The sequence below is a fragment of the Girardinichthys multiradiatus genome, chromosome 15 (assembly GCF_021462225.1).
Source record: "Girardinichthys multiradiatus isolate DD_20200921_A chromosome 15, DD_fGirMul_XY1, whole genome shotgun sequence".
Lineage (NCBI taxonomy): Eukaryota > Metazoa > Chordata > Actinopteri > Cyprinodontiformes > Goodeidae > Girardinichthys > Girardinichthys multiradiatus.
Window position 1 is genome coordinate 6,632,137 of NC_061808.1, and position 17,233 is coordinate 6,649,369.

The 17,233-nt window shown below is 39.7% G+C and overlaps 1 protein-coding gene and 1 long non-coding RNA gene across 5 annotated transcripts in view; one reads left to right on the forward strand and one right to left on the reverse strand.

Annotated features, from left to right (window-relative positions):
* Nucleotides 1-208: 208 nt before the first annotated feature.
* tbc1d32 (TBC1 domain family, member 32) overlaps nt 209-17,233 on the reverse strand; it is a 111,226-nt gene continuing 94,201 nt past the window's right edge. For 2 of the 4 annotated variants that reach the window (XM_047388058.1, XM_047388060.1), the window contains exons 33-34: nt 11,213-11,401; nt 7,911-8,441 (exon numbers count right to left, since the gene is read on the reverse strand). In XM_047388058.1, the coding sequence (XP_047244014.1) occupies nt 8,310-8,441; nt 11,213-11,401 (321 nt within the window). In that variant the 3' untranslated portion in view covers nt 7,911-8,309. Of the gene's footprint in view, nt 1,000-7,910; nt 8,442-11,212; nt 11,402-17,233 lie in introns of those variants that run through there. The other 2 variants (XM_047388059.1, XM_047388062.1) reach the window with 2 other exon arrangements.
* LOC124882003 lies at nt 4,060-8,451 on the forward strand. The gene is made up of 3 exons (XR_007041795.1): nt 4,060-5,610; nt 6,874-6,951; nt 8,346-8,451. It is a non-coding gene; the product is annotated as an uncharacterized LOC124882003 (long non-coding RNA).

Sequence of the window (17,233 nt, forward strand, 5' to 3'; positions counted from 1 at the left end):
AGTGTTTCATACAACCAATCTGCAGGACAGTAAACCTCCATGCTGAATCTAGAACTAAAATCTAGATTGGTTATGGTCATGTCTGTTTCTTACTGGCCTTCCTTCACTTTGATTTGATCTCCTATTCAGGACGCTTCATTTTTAAGAGTAAATGTTTGTGCATCTCAAATTCAAACTACAAAGCAGAGCTAATATTTATTGCAAGGAGTTGAAAAGAAAGAAAACTTTATTTTAATAAATGAGAACGAGAATATCTTCATACAAAAGCTCAAAGAGGGCTTTATATTTGCTCGGTAGGCATAAATACCAAGTTCTCACGTACAGTGTTCCTAGTATATACAACTTTTTCCACAGTCCAGCATAAAGGTCAATTGGTTCATGTACAAGAATTACTAAAAGGTGATTAAGTGGGAAATATACATTTCAGACAGCATTTAGTACTCAGCGACGTAAATTAGTACTGTGGAGTATTTTCAGCAGCAGGTTGATCCATCAGCAGAACTGTAGGAGCAGGGCGGGGAATGAAGCTGATCATTTGGATCTTACATAATGTTGCTGGAGTGATTCTGTTTGTTCTGTGAGAAACATGCTTCTTCTTAGGAGAATGGGATCAGCAGGTTATTTCAGATTATTCTGCAAAGCTATGCAGTGAATCTGTTTCCTTCCATCCTCCGCCTGACTTTAAAGTTCTCTCCTCCACCTGAAGAGTACGAGCTCACCGAGAAGTTTTATCAGACTAAAAACATAGTTGCACATAAATATTTCACATAACTATGTTGATCTTCTCCTTTATGGTATGAGACATGGTGGTGATGTTGGAGCAATACGAAAGTTGGTCCAAAACCATTATTTTGTAAAAACAAACAGGGTTTGAATGTTCTACTCCTGAGGATTTCTGATGTTCTCCATGTTGGTCAGAACCATTTTCCTGTAGCTTTGCTCCAGTCCCATCATAAACTCCAGGTAGTTGCTGAATTTGAAGCCTGCAATTGGCTCCTCCTGCAGATGGAAAACAAAGATTTTTGTTTGTTAAGACACCTAACCAAAAGAGGAGAGAGATTGAGAGAAGGGTCGTTTGTTACATACCATAAATTATAATCAGTGTGTTTTAGCTGAGCTATAAATAAGAAATATATGCTCCATATACTTTATAAATCAATTTAAGTGGACAGTCCCCGTTAAGTGCTTATTACAGAGTAAACTGAGCTTTTCAGTGTTTCATTGGGAGAGAACAAACTTGAAATCTTTTGTTACATGTAGTTACCAAATCACAGCCATACAACAGTTCAAAGAAGGAAGGTGTTATGGGCCCTATGCGATCCATTTTAAGGAAACATGTTTCTTTCCATTGTTTCGCTTTTGACATCCACTGCTGGACTGTTTACAAGACATTAAATCCTGCATAAGGTTAAATTACCACAATATAAATAAAAGTAACGATGAGGTTATCGGGCTTGGTACAGATTCCTCTTTTAAGTACTGTACTGGAGTTCCTGTTTTTTTTATTTCAACTTTAAATGGCAATGTGAAAAACTTGAGTGTGTTTTTACACAGGTCTTAAAATGGATAAACAGATAAGTGCTATTCAACCAGTTTTCATCAGCTTCGATCCAGGGCTAAGATGAGGCCATATTTACCATCAAAGGACTTAGAGAAAATCATGCGTGCTTGTATTACCTGCCATCTGGACTACTGTATTTCCTTATATTATGGTGTTGAAAAGTCTTTTGTTCATCGTGTGCATGTAGTCCAGAACGCCATGGTTCGTTTTCACTTCATTGGCTTGCTGTTTACTTTCAGATCGAGTTTTGAAAACTCATTGCTCACTTTTAAGGTTTTACATGGACTGGCACCCTTGTACTTGTCAGAGCTGCCTCATATCCACGCTAAGATTGAGTAACCAGATGCTCTTAGACTGCCCAAAGAGCAGGTTAAAGCAGAGAGGAGACCAAGCTTTTGCTGTCTGCTCAAGTTTTTGGAGCACATCTGCATGTCTCAGTCAGTACTCACTTTAAAATCACTTTTACAGACTGATTTATGTTCCTTGGCACCCTTGCCAAACTTTTAAGATGCTGGCATTTTATGCCTTGCTGTGTTTTTTATACTTTATGCACGTTGAGATATTTTATGGCTTTGTGTTTCTGCAGTCACATCTCTGCAATTTATTGTACAGCTCTTTGGTCAATAAATGTTGTTTTAATTGGGCTGTATAAGAAACATTTGAACCCATCAATACATTTTTTGTAAAGTTCTGGCTGGATATTTGACTGCTCAGCTTAGCAGAATTAATTTATATAGCTTGATTGTCCTGGCACAGGACATTCCTCAGATTTTCTACTGGATTTTGGTTGAGGCTACTCCAGATCCTTAACATTAGCCTGCTTTATCCAGACTAGTTTTAAAGTGTCTATGGGATCATTTTCCCACAACACAAATCTATTAATCACTGATTTAATACAAAGTTGAAGGATTTTGACATTGCCCTCTGTATTCATCCCATTCACTTTGCAAAATGCATTAGTACCACTGGCAGAGAAGTAAACTCTCAGCATGATGCTACCACCACCATACATGTTATTGGATTTCAAAGCCTCATTTTGACTCCTTTCTCCTTGTCATCATGTTGAAATAATTCAATCTTTTCTTCATCTCTCTATAATGTTTTTCTGCATAAGGCGTTAGGCTTTTGTCCCAATGAGGGGCTGTAAGTTTCACCTGAGCATTAAAGTATCTGCTTCAGAGCAGACACCTCTTTCTTGGTTGGCACCCTCTCATTCCATGTTGAAGGTGGCCCATTGTGGACTGCGCCAATTTTCCAGCAGTTTCCAGATGATGACAGACTTGAGGCTTGGTGGTTTCCGATGCCACCCCCAATACAATGTTTAATTAAATTGAGTGTATTGTAGTTTTGCCCCAAAAACATAAAAAGCAATTCTCACCATACAGATTGTAATGCTCTTGAAATTTTAGCAAAGGTGCTACAACTAAAAACCATTTGGTTTAAACATGTTTAAGTTTTTAATTGTTTAAACTAGTTATTTTAAATGTTAAAACTAATGATGCAGTTTTTTCTTAATAGTGACTTTTACAGAACTAAAGCCGGTGCTAATGTCAGCTGTCATTTTCCAACTAATCTCTGTTTTTCACATTATGTTTTGGTTTCAAAGCTTAGTAATGGTGGCTGGGTTAAATTTAGTGTTGCAAAAATGTGAAGCGGTTCTTCTTTATTAAATGCTTCTAAAAGCAATAGGAAACATGTTTTCTTAGGGTGAGTATTTTTCTAACACTGCACTTTGTTGCACCCACACCATGTTGCAGTTCAAGCATTTACTGGACCCTAAGAGAAGTCTTTATTCAACAAAAAGCATCAACTATTTATTATTAACAAAGCTAAACCACAAGGAACTGAAAACTATATGTCTCATCGGTCTTTGGCTCTTTTTTGTATGCTCACAAATAAAATAAAGGTTTCATAAATCTAATTCTCTGTTCAGTGTAGAACGATCCAGTTCAGGTTTGACCAGACGAAGTATTTCAGATTTTGAATTAAAGATAATCAACGTAGTCCATAATTTTGAAAACAGTATTTTCATTTGGAAGCTGCAAATCAGATATGAAATGGAGCATCATAGCCAACGGAAAGATTATTTGATTTACTTACGTACAGCCTTGTGCTGTCCCTGACCAGATATCGCCCTGGGAGTTAACCATATTGCTGCAAAAACTGCCACTTTAGTTAAAAACAAAATCAATGAATATACAAGTGTTATTTATTGCAAATAACCTACCTGAAAAATAATGTAGTTTGTGTACTTTTGTGACATGTGATAGTAAAGTGTTTGTTGTCTGTATAGATATTAATCTCATGACTGAGGTGTTACAGCAAAGAAACCAACCAAGACCAAATAAGTTTTATTTAAAGGGAGAAAATTGAGCTTTTTGTTCACTACCGGAATTACTGACCTCAAGAAAATTTAATTTTAAAGGTAAAACTTTAGAAAGTGATACATTTCTTCATAAATCACATTGGAAATTTTTTTTTAATGTCATCTCAGATGAATTAGGGGCCACTGAAGTGCAGCTACAAAAGTATTAAATCTATTTGCTTTTGCTGTGGATGAGCACAGAAAAATGAGAGAGCACTATAAAACACAAAGAGTCAACTCAGAGAATGAGGTGAGATCTGTTTATTTAAGTCAATGTGTAGAGAGTGAATGTATTCTTAAAATGATTTTAATAAGTGTTTGACACCAAGGGAGAGGGGAAAAAGCTTAAACCCTGTAGCGGAGAAAATCTCACAGGTGATTATTTTCTGTCTGTGTGAGAATTGATGTAAAAATGAATTATATGAAGCTCAACTTTGCAGGTGAGTTTAGTTTAACGAGTCCCTATAATGTTAACACAAAGTACAGTTTGTGGTGACGGAAAGCCTGGTTTAGATAAATGTTTCCATTCTACACAGGTGACAGGAGCTGCTTAACGTCCCGTAGATCTTCACAATATGTTAAACATTAGCATTTAGGAGATCATTAGGCTGGCTAATTCATTTGTTTTTTACTAAAGATCTCTATGATGCCCTAAACCTGACAGCACATGATAAATGAGTTATGCAAAAACTGTCTGAAAATTTTCCCAGAAGAAATTAATTGGCATTTTTCTCCTAGTTGACAGAACCTCACTGGTTGGGTAATGAACGGTTAATAAATGAATAAGCATTTTGAAGCTGAGCTTTAGATAAATGAAATAAATACTTTCCCCATCAGTTTATTTTAATGTTGCTTAAACCTAACATTATGATGAAGAAATAAGCGTACACAGGGGCCAGTTAAATGTTCAGCTTTTTTACTCCTATATAGATCTTTGATGCTGGTCCAGAAAAATATAATCATAGATTGATTGTATTTATTCAGTTTGATGTCCAGTAAAAGAGAAATGATTACCTTTTATTGTGAATGTGCAAATGGAAATTAAAATTAGGTTTCATGTTAATGCATCTTGCTATTAAACATTAACAGCTAAGTTATGGAATTGCAGCGAAATAAGTAAACAAGAACTATTTAAATTTCTCAACACTAACATAAAATCTGCTTTCTGCAGATTTAACACAAAATTACACTTTGAATGACTTCAAAGTCTTATTATTCAATCCCTTCATTACAAGCATCATGGAGCCTTATTGGAGCGGCCTTTTGTTGTTACAATCTCATGAAAACGTGATTCAAAGCCAGAGACCAGCTTCTGGCAGTGTTCATGAAGACTCTTAACCCTGGCAAATAATTTTGGGTGATGCTGTCACATTTTGTAATAGGTTGCACTAATCTGTGAGCTTGAATACATTCCCTAATATTTGCTGAAAATAAAAATCTACATTGAGGAATAAAACTAGCTTAAAATACGAATTGCATTTTTTAAAACTATACAGGAAGTAATTTTCCATTCTTTTACGTTTGGCCATTAGGGGGCGACTTGGTGCACAGAACTGGACTGCAGAGAACACAACCTTTAATTGTGAATAAGGAGATGGCATCTCCTCCTGGCCTGGCATACACCAAAACCTATTGGATTTCTCTGACCACAGGTGCAGATTCAGGTGGAACCTCATAACTGACAGTAAGCATATTTCTTTTTTATTGTCAGTAAAACTAAAGTTTAATTTGTAGCAACCCTTTTTAGCTGAAATACTCTAGGGAATGTAAATGTAGAAAGTGTTGCTGACAATTACAATTCATAGGTTAGCTCAGTAAGTACAGTAATCCTTTCAGCCCAAGATTTTATAAATATACTAACAAAAACAAAGATTCAGCAGCTCCTGGGCTCTGTCGGGCCTCTGCTTGGGGAGTGATATGTCTCGGGTCTCTGGCTGGATCTGCTCTGGTGTAGACAGCTGCCAGCGGGGCCTGTGGGCTCGTCGCTGCAGCTCCCTGGGGCTTCTGCACTGTGGTTGCTGGGTGGTTCACCTGGGACTCTCCCCTGCTCTTCTCTGGGTGGGTTGCGGTAGTCCCGGCGATGGTTCTCCTGGGGTTCCTGTGCTCTGGGGGGCCTTTGGATGTCTATGGCTCGGATCTCCTCCGTATCTGTCCCAGGTCCACGTGTATGGCTCTTCACACTTGCTATTGCATATTTTTATGGAGAAACCTCATATACACAAGCGTGCTCACCCTCAGACCCACAGGTGTTAACAGATACACAAATGTTCTATATTGAGCCGCATTTACCACTAAATACATCTTGCATTGATAAGTACCGTGCACCTTTTGGTAAAAAGCTGTTAATATGAATATTTCTGTAGGTGTTGAAGAAAGCAGGGAGTTATCTTGTATTGTGTTCATCCTTCTTTCTTTTCTCCTTCTCTTCCTTTTTGCCCCACCTCTCTCTCTTTCGTGCTTCTTATTTCTTTCTTTGTTTCTGTCTCCGTAACAATTGAAATTATCCCAAAGCAGTTTCTAATAAAGTTTATTTTATAAATATCAAGCAGAGCTTTATAAAGTGTAAGCTGTAATGCTCCACTTGTGAAAGTAAATGTGTTGGGCTTCTTCTTGGCACTCAGACAACAACTCTGAGCGCCACTCTGATGGACAGGACAAGGTAAAAAAAAAAAAAAGGAATTTGTTTGGTAGAGCTGGTAGAGAAATATCGCAGCCTGTAGGTCAGTGGAAACATAAACAACTTTCTACTTCTTTTAACACCTTTAGCTCTGCTGCAGTTAAACTCCAGCTGGACTCAGAGTGACTGTAACAAGTATTTTCCCCTTTTCAAGTTTTAATTTAGATGAAATATAGATATATTCCCCAGTGAAACAGGATGAAAGAACATGTTAATGTTCTAAAACCACTTTTGTCTGGGTAAAATACTCACTTCCCATTGTTCCCACAGAGACAGACAGCAGGAAGATTGGAAGCAAAGAGGCATGACAGAAACATTTCTTACAGTTCAACTCAGGATAGAAGATCTGTAAGTTCCTCCTCTCTCTCTCTCTCTCTCACACACACACACACTCTTGTTTTGCTATATGTAGTGAGGACCATGTGTTGACTTCCATTGATTTTCAGTCATTTTCAACCCTTTCTATGCCCTAACCCTGACAATAACCCTAAACCTAACCATTACCAGTGCATGCCTAACCCTAACCTTAACCTAAAGTCAATTCACACCTTAGTCCTAAACCTAACCGTTAGCAAAATAGGTCGTGAGGACCAGCAAAATGTCCTCACTTTGGTACAAATGGTCCTCACTGTGATGCCAAAACAAGAACACACACACAGAGTATCTAATTCTGCCTTTTACAGCAGCTCATTAGAAGAGGTTCTTCAGATAAAATCTCCAAAACGGATCTTTTATTCACAGAAAATGTTGATGGCACCTTGTGTCTTTTTAAACCAGAGCTTAAAGTGCCTGTGACACGCTTCTCCCACAAATGCAGAAATTAAAAGTAAACATCTTATTATTGAAGGAATTGGGCAGTAATTGACATATTAGGATTAAAGACGTGAAAAAAAGACAATTGTGACACAAAATAAGCATATTTCGATGGTAAATTTTGCAAGTTCAAAGTCGCCCGGAAATGATGTCAAAGGGGAAGTCTCCAGCCATTCATTGTGTGAGCGTCAATGATAAATGGTTCAGGTAGAAACTAAGATGCATTAAAAACAGCGTTAATATGTGGAAACGGTGCATTGCTGGTGGTGGCAGCAACACTATGACGGCAGCCATTAGTCTGCACTACTTTCCTAACGTGAAGAGGATCAGAACTGTTAAACTCAAGAGGGACAGATGGACCGGTCCCACCAAGCACAGCCAGTTGTGATCAGAGGACTTCTTGGCAAACAGCTTCGAACAAGATTCAATTCAATTCAATTCAATTCAAAAATACTTTATTAATCCCAAAGGGAAATTAAATAATAATACCTCTGAATTCACAAGAGAAATTATGTCAGAGGTCGGGATATCTGAAAGACGAAGGAGAATGTTGAAGTACAGTCTATAGCCACGCAGTTCAGAGCATCTGATGGGAAAACATCACCAAAGAAAAGTCTGTTTTCTTTGGATCAGCAGGTAAGAACACTTCCTGGTTCCAAAAGTACATTTAGATATTGGCAGCTATTGTTAAAAATCAAAAATCAAAAATTATTATTAAAATAAGATCAATTACACACACAGTGTATTGAAATAATTGTTCTCTAAATATTCTAATACAAAGTAAAAAAAAATGACACCAGGTAGTGTCTTCAGATCTGGAATCATGCCTTGTGTTTGCTGCTGCTGCTCCATGCTGCTCTCTTTGCCTCCAGTTGTTTCACTCAGTGCCGTATTTACTGTAACCCTGGATTTACACTGTCTTTGCTCAGGTCCGATGCGCAGCCCAAGGAAGCTCCAAGAACCACACGCAGATTGTGCAATAAAAGCTGGTAATAAATGCAGTAGCAGGTCCATAACAACTCATTCTGTGGAAGTTAAACAAGGTAAACTGCTTCATTTTTCGTTTCAAGCATCCAGATATTTTCATGTGTTTTGTTTTACATCGGGTGAGTTGACTGAGTGCAGCGAAGCTATATTTATTGCTTAGTTTGGTGCATTTAATGTTTAATTGTTTGGTTTAGAATACCTAAATTAACCCAGTAACTGATCTATCTGGTCTAATGTAAACAACTGCTAATATATACACGTATATATTAATATGGCAAGTTCCGGTCCGTCTTTAGTGAATTATTTTAAAAATCCTGATGTTGTGCTCGTTCTGTTTCCTGCTGGTGCTCCCAATGGACACATTTTAAATATAAATATGAGGGATTGCTGCAAGGTCAATGCAAGGTCAACGACAAACCCTGGTTCACAGCTAAATTCAGAAGGTTAAGACTGGATAAGGAAGAGGCCTTCAGGAGTGGGGACAAAGGCATATACAGAGAGGCAAAGTACAAGTTTGGCAAGGCAGTGAAAGAGGCCAAACGACTGTACTCTGAGAAGCTCCAAAACCAGTTCTCAGCCAACGACTCTGCGTCTGTCTGGAAAGGGCTCAAGCAAATCACCAACTACAAGCCGAAAGCCCCCCACTCCATCAACGACCGACGCCTCGCCAACGACCTGAACGAGTTCTACTGCCGCTTTGAAAGACAAAGGGACAGTCCTGCAACCATCCCCCACGACGCCCCCCAACAGCTGCAGCCACAATCCATCACCCCCACCTCAAGAGGGGCCTTGGCACCTCCAACCCCCACCCTGAAGTTCCCCCCCACCAGCCCCCTACCCACGCCGAGGACGGCTCTTTCCATCCAGGAGAGGGACGTCAACAAACTCTTCAGGAGACAGAACCCCCGGAAAGCTGCTGGTCCGGATTCTGTCTCACCAGCCAGCCTGAAGCACTGCGCTGATCAGCTGTCTCCAGTCTTCACAGACATTTTTAACACCTCACTGGAGACATGTCATGTGCCAGCCTGCTTCAAGTCCTCCACCATCGTCCCTGTTCCCAAGAAGCCAAGGACCACAGGGCTTAATGACTTCAGACCCGTCGCCCTGACCTCTGTGGTGATGAAGTCCTTTGAGCGCCTAGTGCTCTCACACCTAAAAGACATCACCAACCCCCTCCTGGACCCCCTGCAGTTTGCCTACAGAGCCAACAGGTCTGTAGATGATGCAGTCAACCTAGCCCTTCACTTCATCCACCAGCACCTGGACTCCACAGGAACCTATGCCAGGATCCTGTTTGTGGATTTCAGCTCTGCCTTCAACACCATCGTCCCAGTTCTGCTACAGGAGAAGCTCTCCCAGCTGAGTGTGCCCGACTCCACCTGCAGGTGGATCACTGACTTCCTGTCTGACAGGAAGCAGCGCGTGAGGCTGGGGAAGCACGTCTCTGACTCCCTGACCATCAGCACCGGTTCCCCTCAAGGCTGTGTTCTCTCTCCTCTGCTCTTCTCCCTGTACACCAACAGCTGCACCTCCAGTCACCAGTCTGTCAAGCTTCTGAAGTTTGCGGACGACACCACCCTGATCGGACTCATCTCTGATGGTGATGAGTCCGCGTACAGATGGGAGGTGGACCATCTGTTGGACTGGTGCAGCCAGAACAACCTTGAGCTCAACGCTCTAAAGACAGTGGAGATGGTTGTGGACTTCAGGCAGAACCCAGCCCCACCTGCCCCCATCACCCTCTGTGACTCCACAATTGACATTGTGGAATCTTTCTGCTTCCTGGGAACCATCATCTCCCAGGATCTCAAGTGGGAGCCAAACATCAGCTCCCTCATCAAGAAAGCCCAGCAGAGGATGTTCTTCCTGCGGCAGCTGAAGAAATTCAACCTGCCAAAGACTATGATGGTGCACTTCTACACAGCCATCATTGAGTCCATCCTCACCTCCTCCATCACCATCTGGTACGCCGCTGCTACAGCCAAGGATAAGGGCAGGCTGCACCGTGAAGCATGGAGGAGGAGGTGTGATGGTCCTCCATAGGGTAGCCTGGCACACCCTTAGAGATAGGGTGAGGAGCTTGGAGTAAAGCCGCTGCTCCTCCGCATCGAGAGGACCCAGTTGAGGTGGCTCGGGCATCTATACCGGATGCCTTCTGGACCCCTTCCTGGGGAGGTGTTCCAGGGACGTACCACCAGAAGGAGGGCCAGGCGACGGCCCAGGACTCGCTGGAGGGACTATGTCTCTGTCAGCTGGCCTGGGAACGCCTTGGGCTCCCCCGGAGGAGCTGGAGGAGGTGTCTGGGGAGAGGGATGTCTGGGTGTCTCTGCTGAGTCTCCTGCCCCCGCGACCTGGTTCCGGATAAAGCGGAAGATGACGAGTACGACATCCATCCATCCATCCATCCCTCACTCACTGAGAGCAAATAAAGCTGATTGATTGTGATTCAAAGCCAGAGCAACCACCAAGAGCTGCTGGGAATGATGGAGCCAAGATCCTGTGGGAGTTTCAGATCCAGACTGATAAACAGGTGATGACCAACTAGCTGAACATTGTAGGAGTGGACAAAATCCCAAGGGCTCATCAAGGAAATACATTTACTGTATGTATGTTTTTAAGATTCACTCAGTAACCACCAGAAAAAAGATCGTAATTTAGGAAGTTATTAGGTCAACTAAAGCCCAATTAATTATGTTACTATACATACCACAAGTCCATTACAATTTACAGATGTACATCACCATCAACTTAAGCTATAATGTAGGATTTATAATATTGTGGTTAAAAAAAGAATGAAGTTCTGGTTCACCTTGAGGAAGACCTGCAGTTCCTGGGACTGTGTGCACTCCAGGATCTCAGGCTGCAGGTGTTTGAATATAGCCAGACACAGGTAAACTTGGTAGTCTGGACCCATCACCACACAGGTGCAGATGTACTGGCAGATTTCGGTCCAGTCCAGATAATTCCAAAAACACTGAGTAAGCCAGTGGAGGCACATCTGTCAATGAACAAAAAAAAAATACATTATAATCAAGCATACCTCTTTTGGGGAGCACTTTCTGGCATCAATACATGGTAGTTAAAGACCATAGAGGACCTACATTCCTTAAGTACAATCCTAACTACACAGGTTGACTTTGTAAATCCACATTTTACTTTTGCTGAATTTTCCCATCTGTTCTTCCAGGCACTGTAAGCAGCAACCTTCAAAAATGGGGATGTGTGTCCCCTTCCCAACTGCAGCTACATCATCGTTTTTGTGTAATGTGCTGTTTGTAATGTCAAAATAAATTTGGCTCAACTTGCCTTCCTTTTTTTGTCTTAACTGCCTGTTGACCAGACAGCTGCATGCTTTTGATGCACTGAACTTAATGATAGACCTGAACTGTACAAGATTTATGGAAATGAGAAAAGATCATAACAAATGTTAGCACATTTGTGCCCTACCCACTTATACCTAATCTTCCAATTTAGATGAAACTTGAAATATATTAGTCTTACATAAATGTCTGTATTAAGGCCCTGTGTTGTTTTCATATAATGGAGCTTCTCAGCATCTCTCAACAGTTCTTTATGGAAACATGTTTTCTTTTCAGGGTGGAACATTTTTTAACGGTCTTGAAAATTGAGCTGGGATTAGGGGACAAAGAGACAAGAAGATGCATGCTAATGTTTACTTCAGCTGATGAGCGAGTTAAAATCTGTGATTCTAATGCAGCAGCTCCGCAAGGGATTTCCACCTGATCTTAGCCAGAAGAAAAGCAAGTACAACAGCATCTTCAGAAACTCGCCTGTTTTCCTACAGAGGAAAAGCTGACCAAGATACGCTGCTGTCCAATATAGAATCAGCCACTATACATTGTTGGTGAAACCCAATTCAAAATTTGATGCAAAATGCAAAGTGGTTACCTGAACTGAGGAAAAAAGGGTGAAACTTGTCTAAAAGAGCTTTAAAAATTAAATAAAAATAATCTAAAGCTGAAAATTAGCCAGACAGCTCATTAATACTTCAGTCAAAGATCTAAATCCTGGCTCCCATTGGATTTTGTTATTTGTAGCGAAATAAAAACATTGCAGAATAAATGAATCAATTTCAAAATGTTTTAGAAAAGAATAATGTGGGAACAGTCTAATGCAAAGCTTGCTCTGGATGGCCCTCTAATGGTTCCTGTAGTGTACAGCTGTTCACTCAACCTTGGTGGACCGCAGGTAAGACACTGCCAACTCATAACTACTCCAGAGAATCCTATTAGGGGATGGAAAACTGCTGTGTTTTGGTCAGGACAAAATGTTTGAATGCTCACTTGCTGTACAGCAAGACTACATGTTTACTAAAATGATTTCCAACAATCATTGAATTGGAAATGACAGAAGAACATATCTATCAAATATTCAGAGCCAGATGATAAAATTACTCTGGCAAGATCAAAACATCTCAAGAAAGAAAAGTTAGTGTTGTTTCTGAAACAACTAATGCATAATTCAGAGAAAAGGTGAAGTCTGACACAATGGACAGTCTTGTAATTCTGGTTGTCCTAACAACACAAGTGCCTAATAAAAATTTACTTATAATATATAGGTTTGATTAGTTGTACATGAATACCTGCCATGAAAAAGTATTTGCCCCCATGTCTTTTTGTCACACCTGAATGTTTCAGATTAAACTAATTTTTTAAATTAAAGCTAACCAAAATAAATAAATAAAAAATGCATTTTTCAAATGGTTTTGTTTGTTAAGGTGAAAATAGCTATCCAAAACAACCTGGCCCTATGTAAAAACTATTTGCCCCCTTGTTAAATCTTTAACTGTAATTAAAATTTTGGGTTCAAATTCAAGAGCTCCACCAAGGCCTGATTACTGCCAGACTTGTAACAATAACTAACTAAAAACGTACCTGTCTGACAACATAAGGTAGGTTAATACCTCAAAGAGATCTAAAGAAATTCAAAAACTGATGAGAAACAAAATCATTAAAATCTATTGCAACGACAATGCTATGGGACTCTATGGGTGAACCACAGTGAAGGACGTTCACCACTAATAGAGAAAACATGGACTAGTGGTGAACTGACCCAGGAATGGCTGGCCTACCAAAATTACTATAAGAGTCATTCAACAACTCATCCAGGAGGTCTAATTTAAAGCACAGCAAGTCTCAGGTTAAGGTCAGTGTTGATGATTCAACATGGGAGAGGCCCAAGGTGAAAACCACCGCTGACCAAAAAGGACACAAAGCCGTCTCACATTTCCCAATAAAGTCCTGTTAAAACATGAGTGGAACTTTTGGGAGGATTTGCATTCTTGTACATCAGGTGTAAACAGCATTTCAGGAAAAGATCATCATACCAACTCAGACATTAGGATAACATGCGATGCACCATAATGTTGGTGATGTCACAATAAATACACAAACAAATAAATACTAAACATTGTTATGCTTATTAAACAACATGTATTACAACACATATTTCAAGCATAAAGACCCTTACTGTTATTATGTAACTATTATATTATATTTATTCCAATCTAAGCAGTTCTTTCCGATATGGATAGGCAGCACTAAGACAGTCTACCTGGACCACTTGCCACAATTGATGCTACCAATAATTCTGTTCTCTACCAGAAAATCTTGAAGGAGAACATCCAGCCATCGGTTTAAGCAAACTTAGGTCTTGCAGCAGGACAGGGATCCAAAGTACATCAGTAGATCCACCTCTGAATGGCTCAGATAGCCTAGTCAAAGTCTGCACTTAACTCTGATCAAGATGTTTTGGTGGGACCTTAAACAGTCTCCAAAAATATTCAATGTGGCTGAAATTAAACACAAACATTTTCATGACACTGTGCATCATATGCTTGTGCCGGAGTTGATCTAAAGTAAGATATCTATTGTTGAAAGAATCTTCTCTTTAAGATTTGAGTGGAAATTAATTCTACTGTAATTATAGTCACAATATTAAGTGCCCTGCTGCTTTACTCTTTTTACCAAATGTTTGGGGCCCGAATTATCAGATGAAGCAGAAAGAAAGACGATTAGCAATATTAACAGTAACAGGTCTAGAACACATTTCATAGGAGCCGATTTAGTAGCAAAATGGGGCAGGACGTTTATGTCCCAGATCATTTGAAATACACCCCAGTTCAGTCTCAATTTGCTTGGAGGAGGCTTTTAGCATGAGAACCCCTGTGGCAAGTCTCACACCGCTCTTCTGACAAATGCTTTGGTCTTAGACTTGCAAATTTAAGAGCGGTCTACCAAGTGGGCCTCAGAGGCCTTCAGAACGATTTGATTGAATTTTGGGCCCCCAGGTGGTCAACAAAGATTTTTTCTTTCCCAGGAAAAAGAAAGAAAATGTGCGAAGTGCAGCGCACAGAGCTCCAACATGTTTATCTGTTGAAACCTCTAATAAGAACCCCAGGTGCCTTTAGCAATCCTGTGGTTCTACAAGGAATCCAAGCCCATCATTGGGTACAGTCCTAACAGGACCAACAGTATTTACAGTGCAGGCTTCTATAACCCCAAATGGAGGCGAGTGTGTAGCTGACGGTTAACCTCACAGCTGGAAGGGGCAGACATCCTCTAAAGGAGTAGCAACACAAGTCAGCACTACTGCTAATGTAAATAATGTCCATAACATGCAGAATCTGCACATTTAGGCCAAAAGATGAAAGGAGATATTAACTGGTTATTCAAGTTAGTTTGGATTATTGACTAACAATTATTATTGTCAGGTGAATTATTACTGATGCAAATGTTTACTGTCAATGGATGGCAGATGTGAATTAGCTAGACGCTAATCTGGCACAGCGTATCAAACAGTGACATTATATATGTTCAAGTTGCACTGTCTCCTATTAAATAAAGGAAAAGTTAAAGTTATTTGTACTGCTTATGTGATAAAGTCTTTATAGCCTGAGGATGAATGACCACTAACATGTTGTTTATTTAAAATGCTTCCCTAATGCCTTTGAAAACAGTGTCATGCTTTGTAAATCTTAACATCCTGTATGAATGAAACCTGCATCCAAGCGCACAGCCTCCTGAACAAATGTCAGAGTGATTCATTTACCTCCGCTGCATCGTTTTTTTCAGCCAGAAAACTACTGCCCATTATCAGGCTAAACAGAGATGAGAACATGTGGAGGGTAACGTATTACTCGCCCTGGAGATGGTAAGTTCAGATCTTTGATGCAAACATGCAGAGTATTATTTACAGCCCTCCTCCAGTAGATTAGACAAACCAAGACCGTCAGCCGCTGAGACACCAAACACAGGATCAAAACAGGAAACCATTCAAGGTGAAAAACCTTTTTCTGCATCATTATCATGGAACTGAAGCACAGATGAAAAGAGGTCCAACTTTTTAAGCTATTCTACTATTTCAAAAAGCACAAAAGATTTTATGTCAAGCAGTATTTTTTTTTAGAGAGGGTCTTTTAAAATTTAATGAATTCAAATAGAACAAAGAGATGGAGCTCATAAGAAGACAACTAAACGTTTGATGGTAAGGCTCTTTCAGTGTCTTCTCTGTGGATTGTAACCTGTCCCGTTAAGTCTTTTATGAATCTAAGAAGAAGCCCACATCACCAAAATACTTAATTATGAATTATTGATTAAAACAAATGTTTATCAGGTTGAATTTAACTTAGCTAAAATAGCAGAACCTAACTCTTTGCACTTACAGTTAAGCCCAAAATTATTCATACCCCTGGCAGATTTAGGTTGAAGGTCATCTTAATTTAACCATCATGTTTCTTGCGACTGGAAATAAGATAACAAGTATTGTAAGCGGCCCAGCCTGAGTGCCGACTTGATTCTGAATCTGTGGAGCAAGCTAAAGATTCTGGTGATGGCAAAGAGGCCTTCCAACCTCAAAGACTTGGACCTCATCACTAAAGATAAATTGTCAAAATGCTAGAGGAAAGTGCCTTGATTGCTTTGAGGCTAATAATTTGTTTCAACTGATTAATGAGAAGGACAAATAATTTCCAATGTGCCATTTAAAAAAAAATGTTTTTTAAAATAAAATAAATTCTTAAAAATTGATACTTTCAAATCTAAATCTGCCAGGGGTTTAAATAATTTTGGTTTTAAACTGTATTGTCCTGAGCTCTCTGTCTCTCTAGAGGGTTGGTGACAATCAGATGCTAACATTTGCCCCTTCTTTGCCTTTAATTGCAGCCTACTGTGAGTGTGCGCAGAAAACAAATGCAGAGAAATACAGAGAAAAAGGAAATCATGGACATTTTTAGGTACAACAGCCACTGTTACAAAGAGAAAGAATTGCTCGTTTTTTTGGTCGCCCCCTTGAGCCCTGATCTGATATTGACTTAATTCTTGAAGAATAAAAATACTTTCCAGACAAATCCTGACTATTAAACCATACACTTGTTTTTTGTAGTTGTTATTGTATTGATAAAAACAGTAATAGCACTGTCCCTTCAACACTGACTAAACAACATTTCAGTCTTGCTTCAACAGAGATAGAGACAATTTTGTTCCAAACGTAACAAAGTCATTTATCCACTTTATACACCCGCTAAATTGTTGCAGGTCTGTGCAATAGTCTGGTGCCTGCAGTGGCTGTTAAATGCTGTACAAATACTGAGACCTTGATAAATAATTTTTAAACTTTTATTTACCTTCATTGTAACATTTGTCATCTACAAAATCAACAGAAATCAAAAATATCTCCTAGAGGGAAAGCTGTAAAAAAGCTTTCAAGTCAAAAAAGGTTGGGAAAAACTGCTGTACAGCAGTACACACCTGAATACCTAGCATGTCTCTGCTTTACAAAAACATTCTGACAGCAAATATAAAACTAAAAG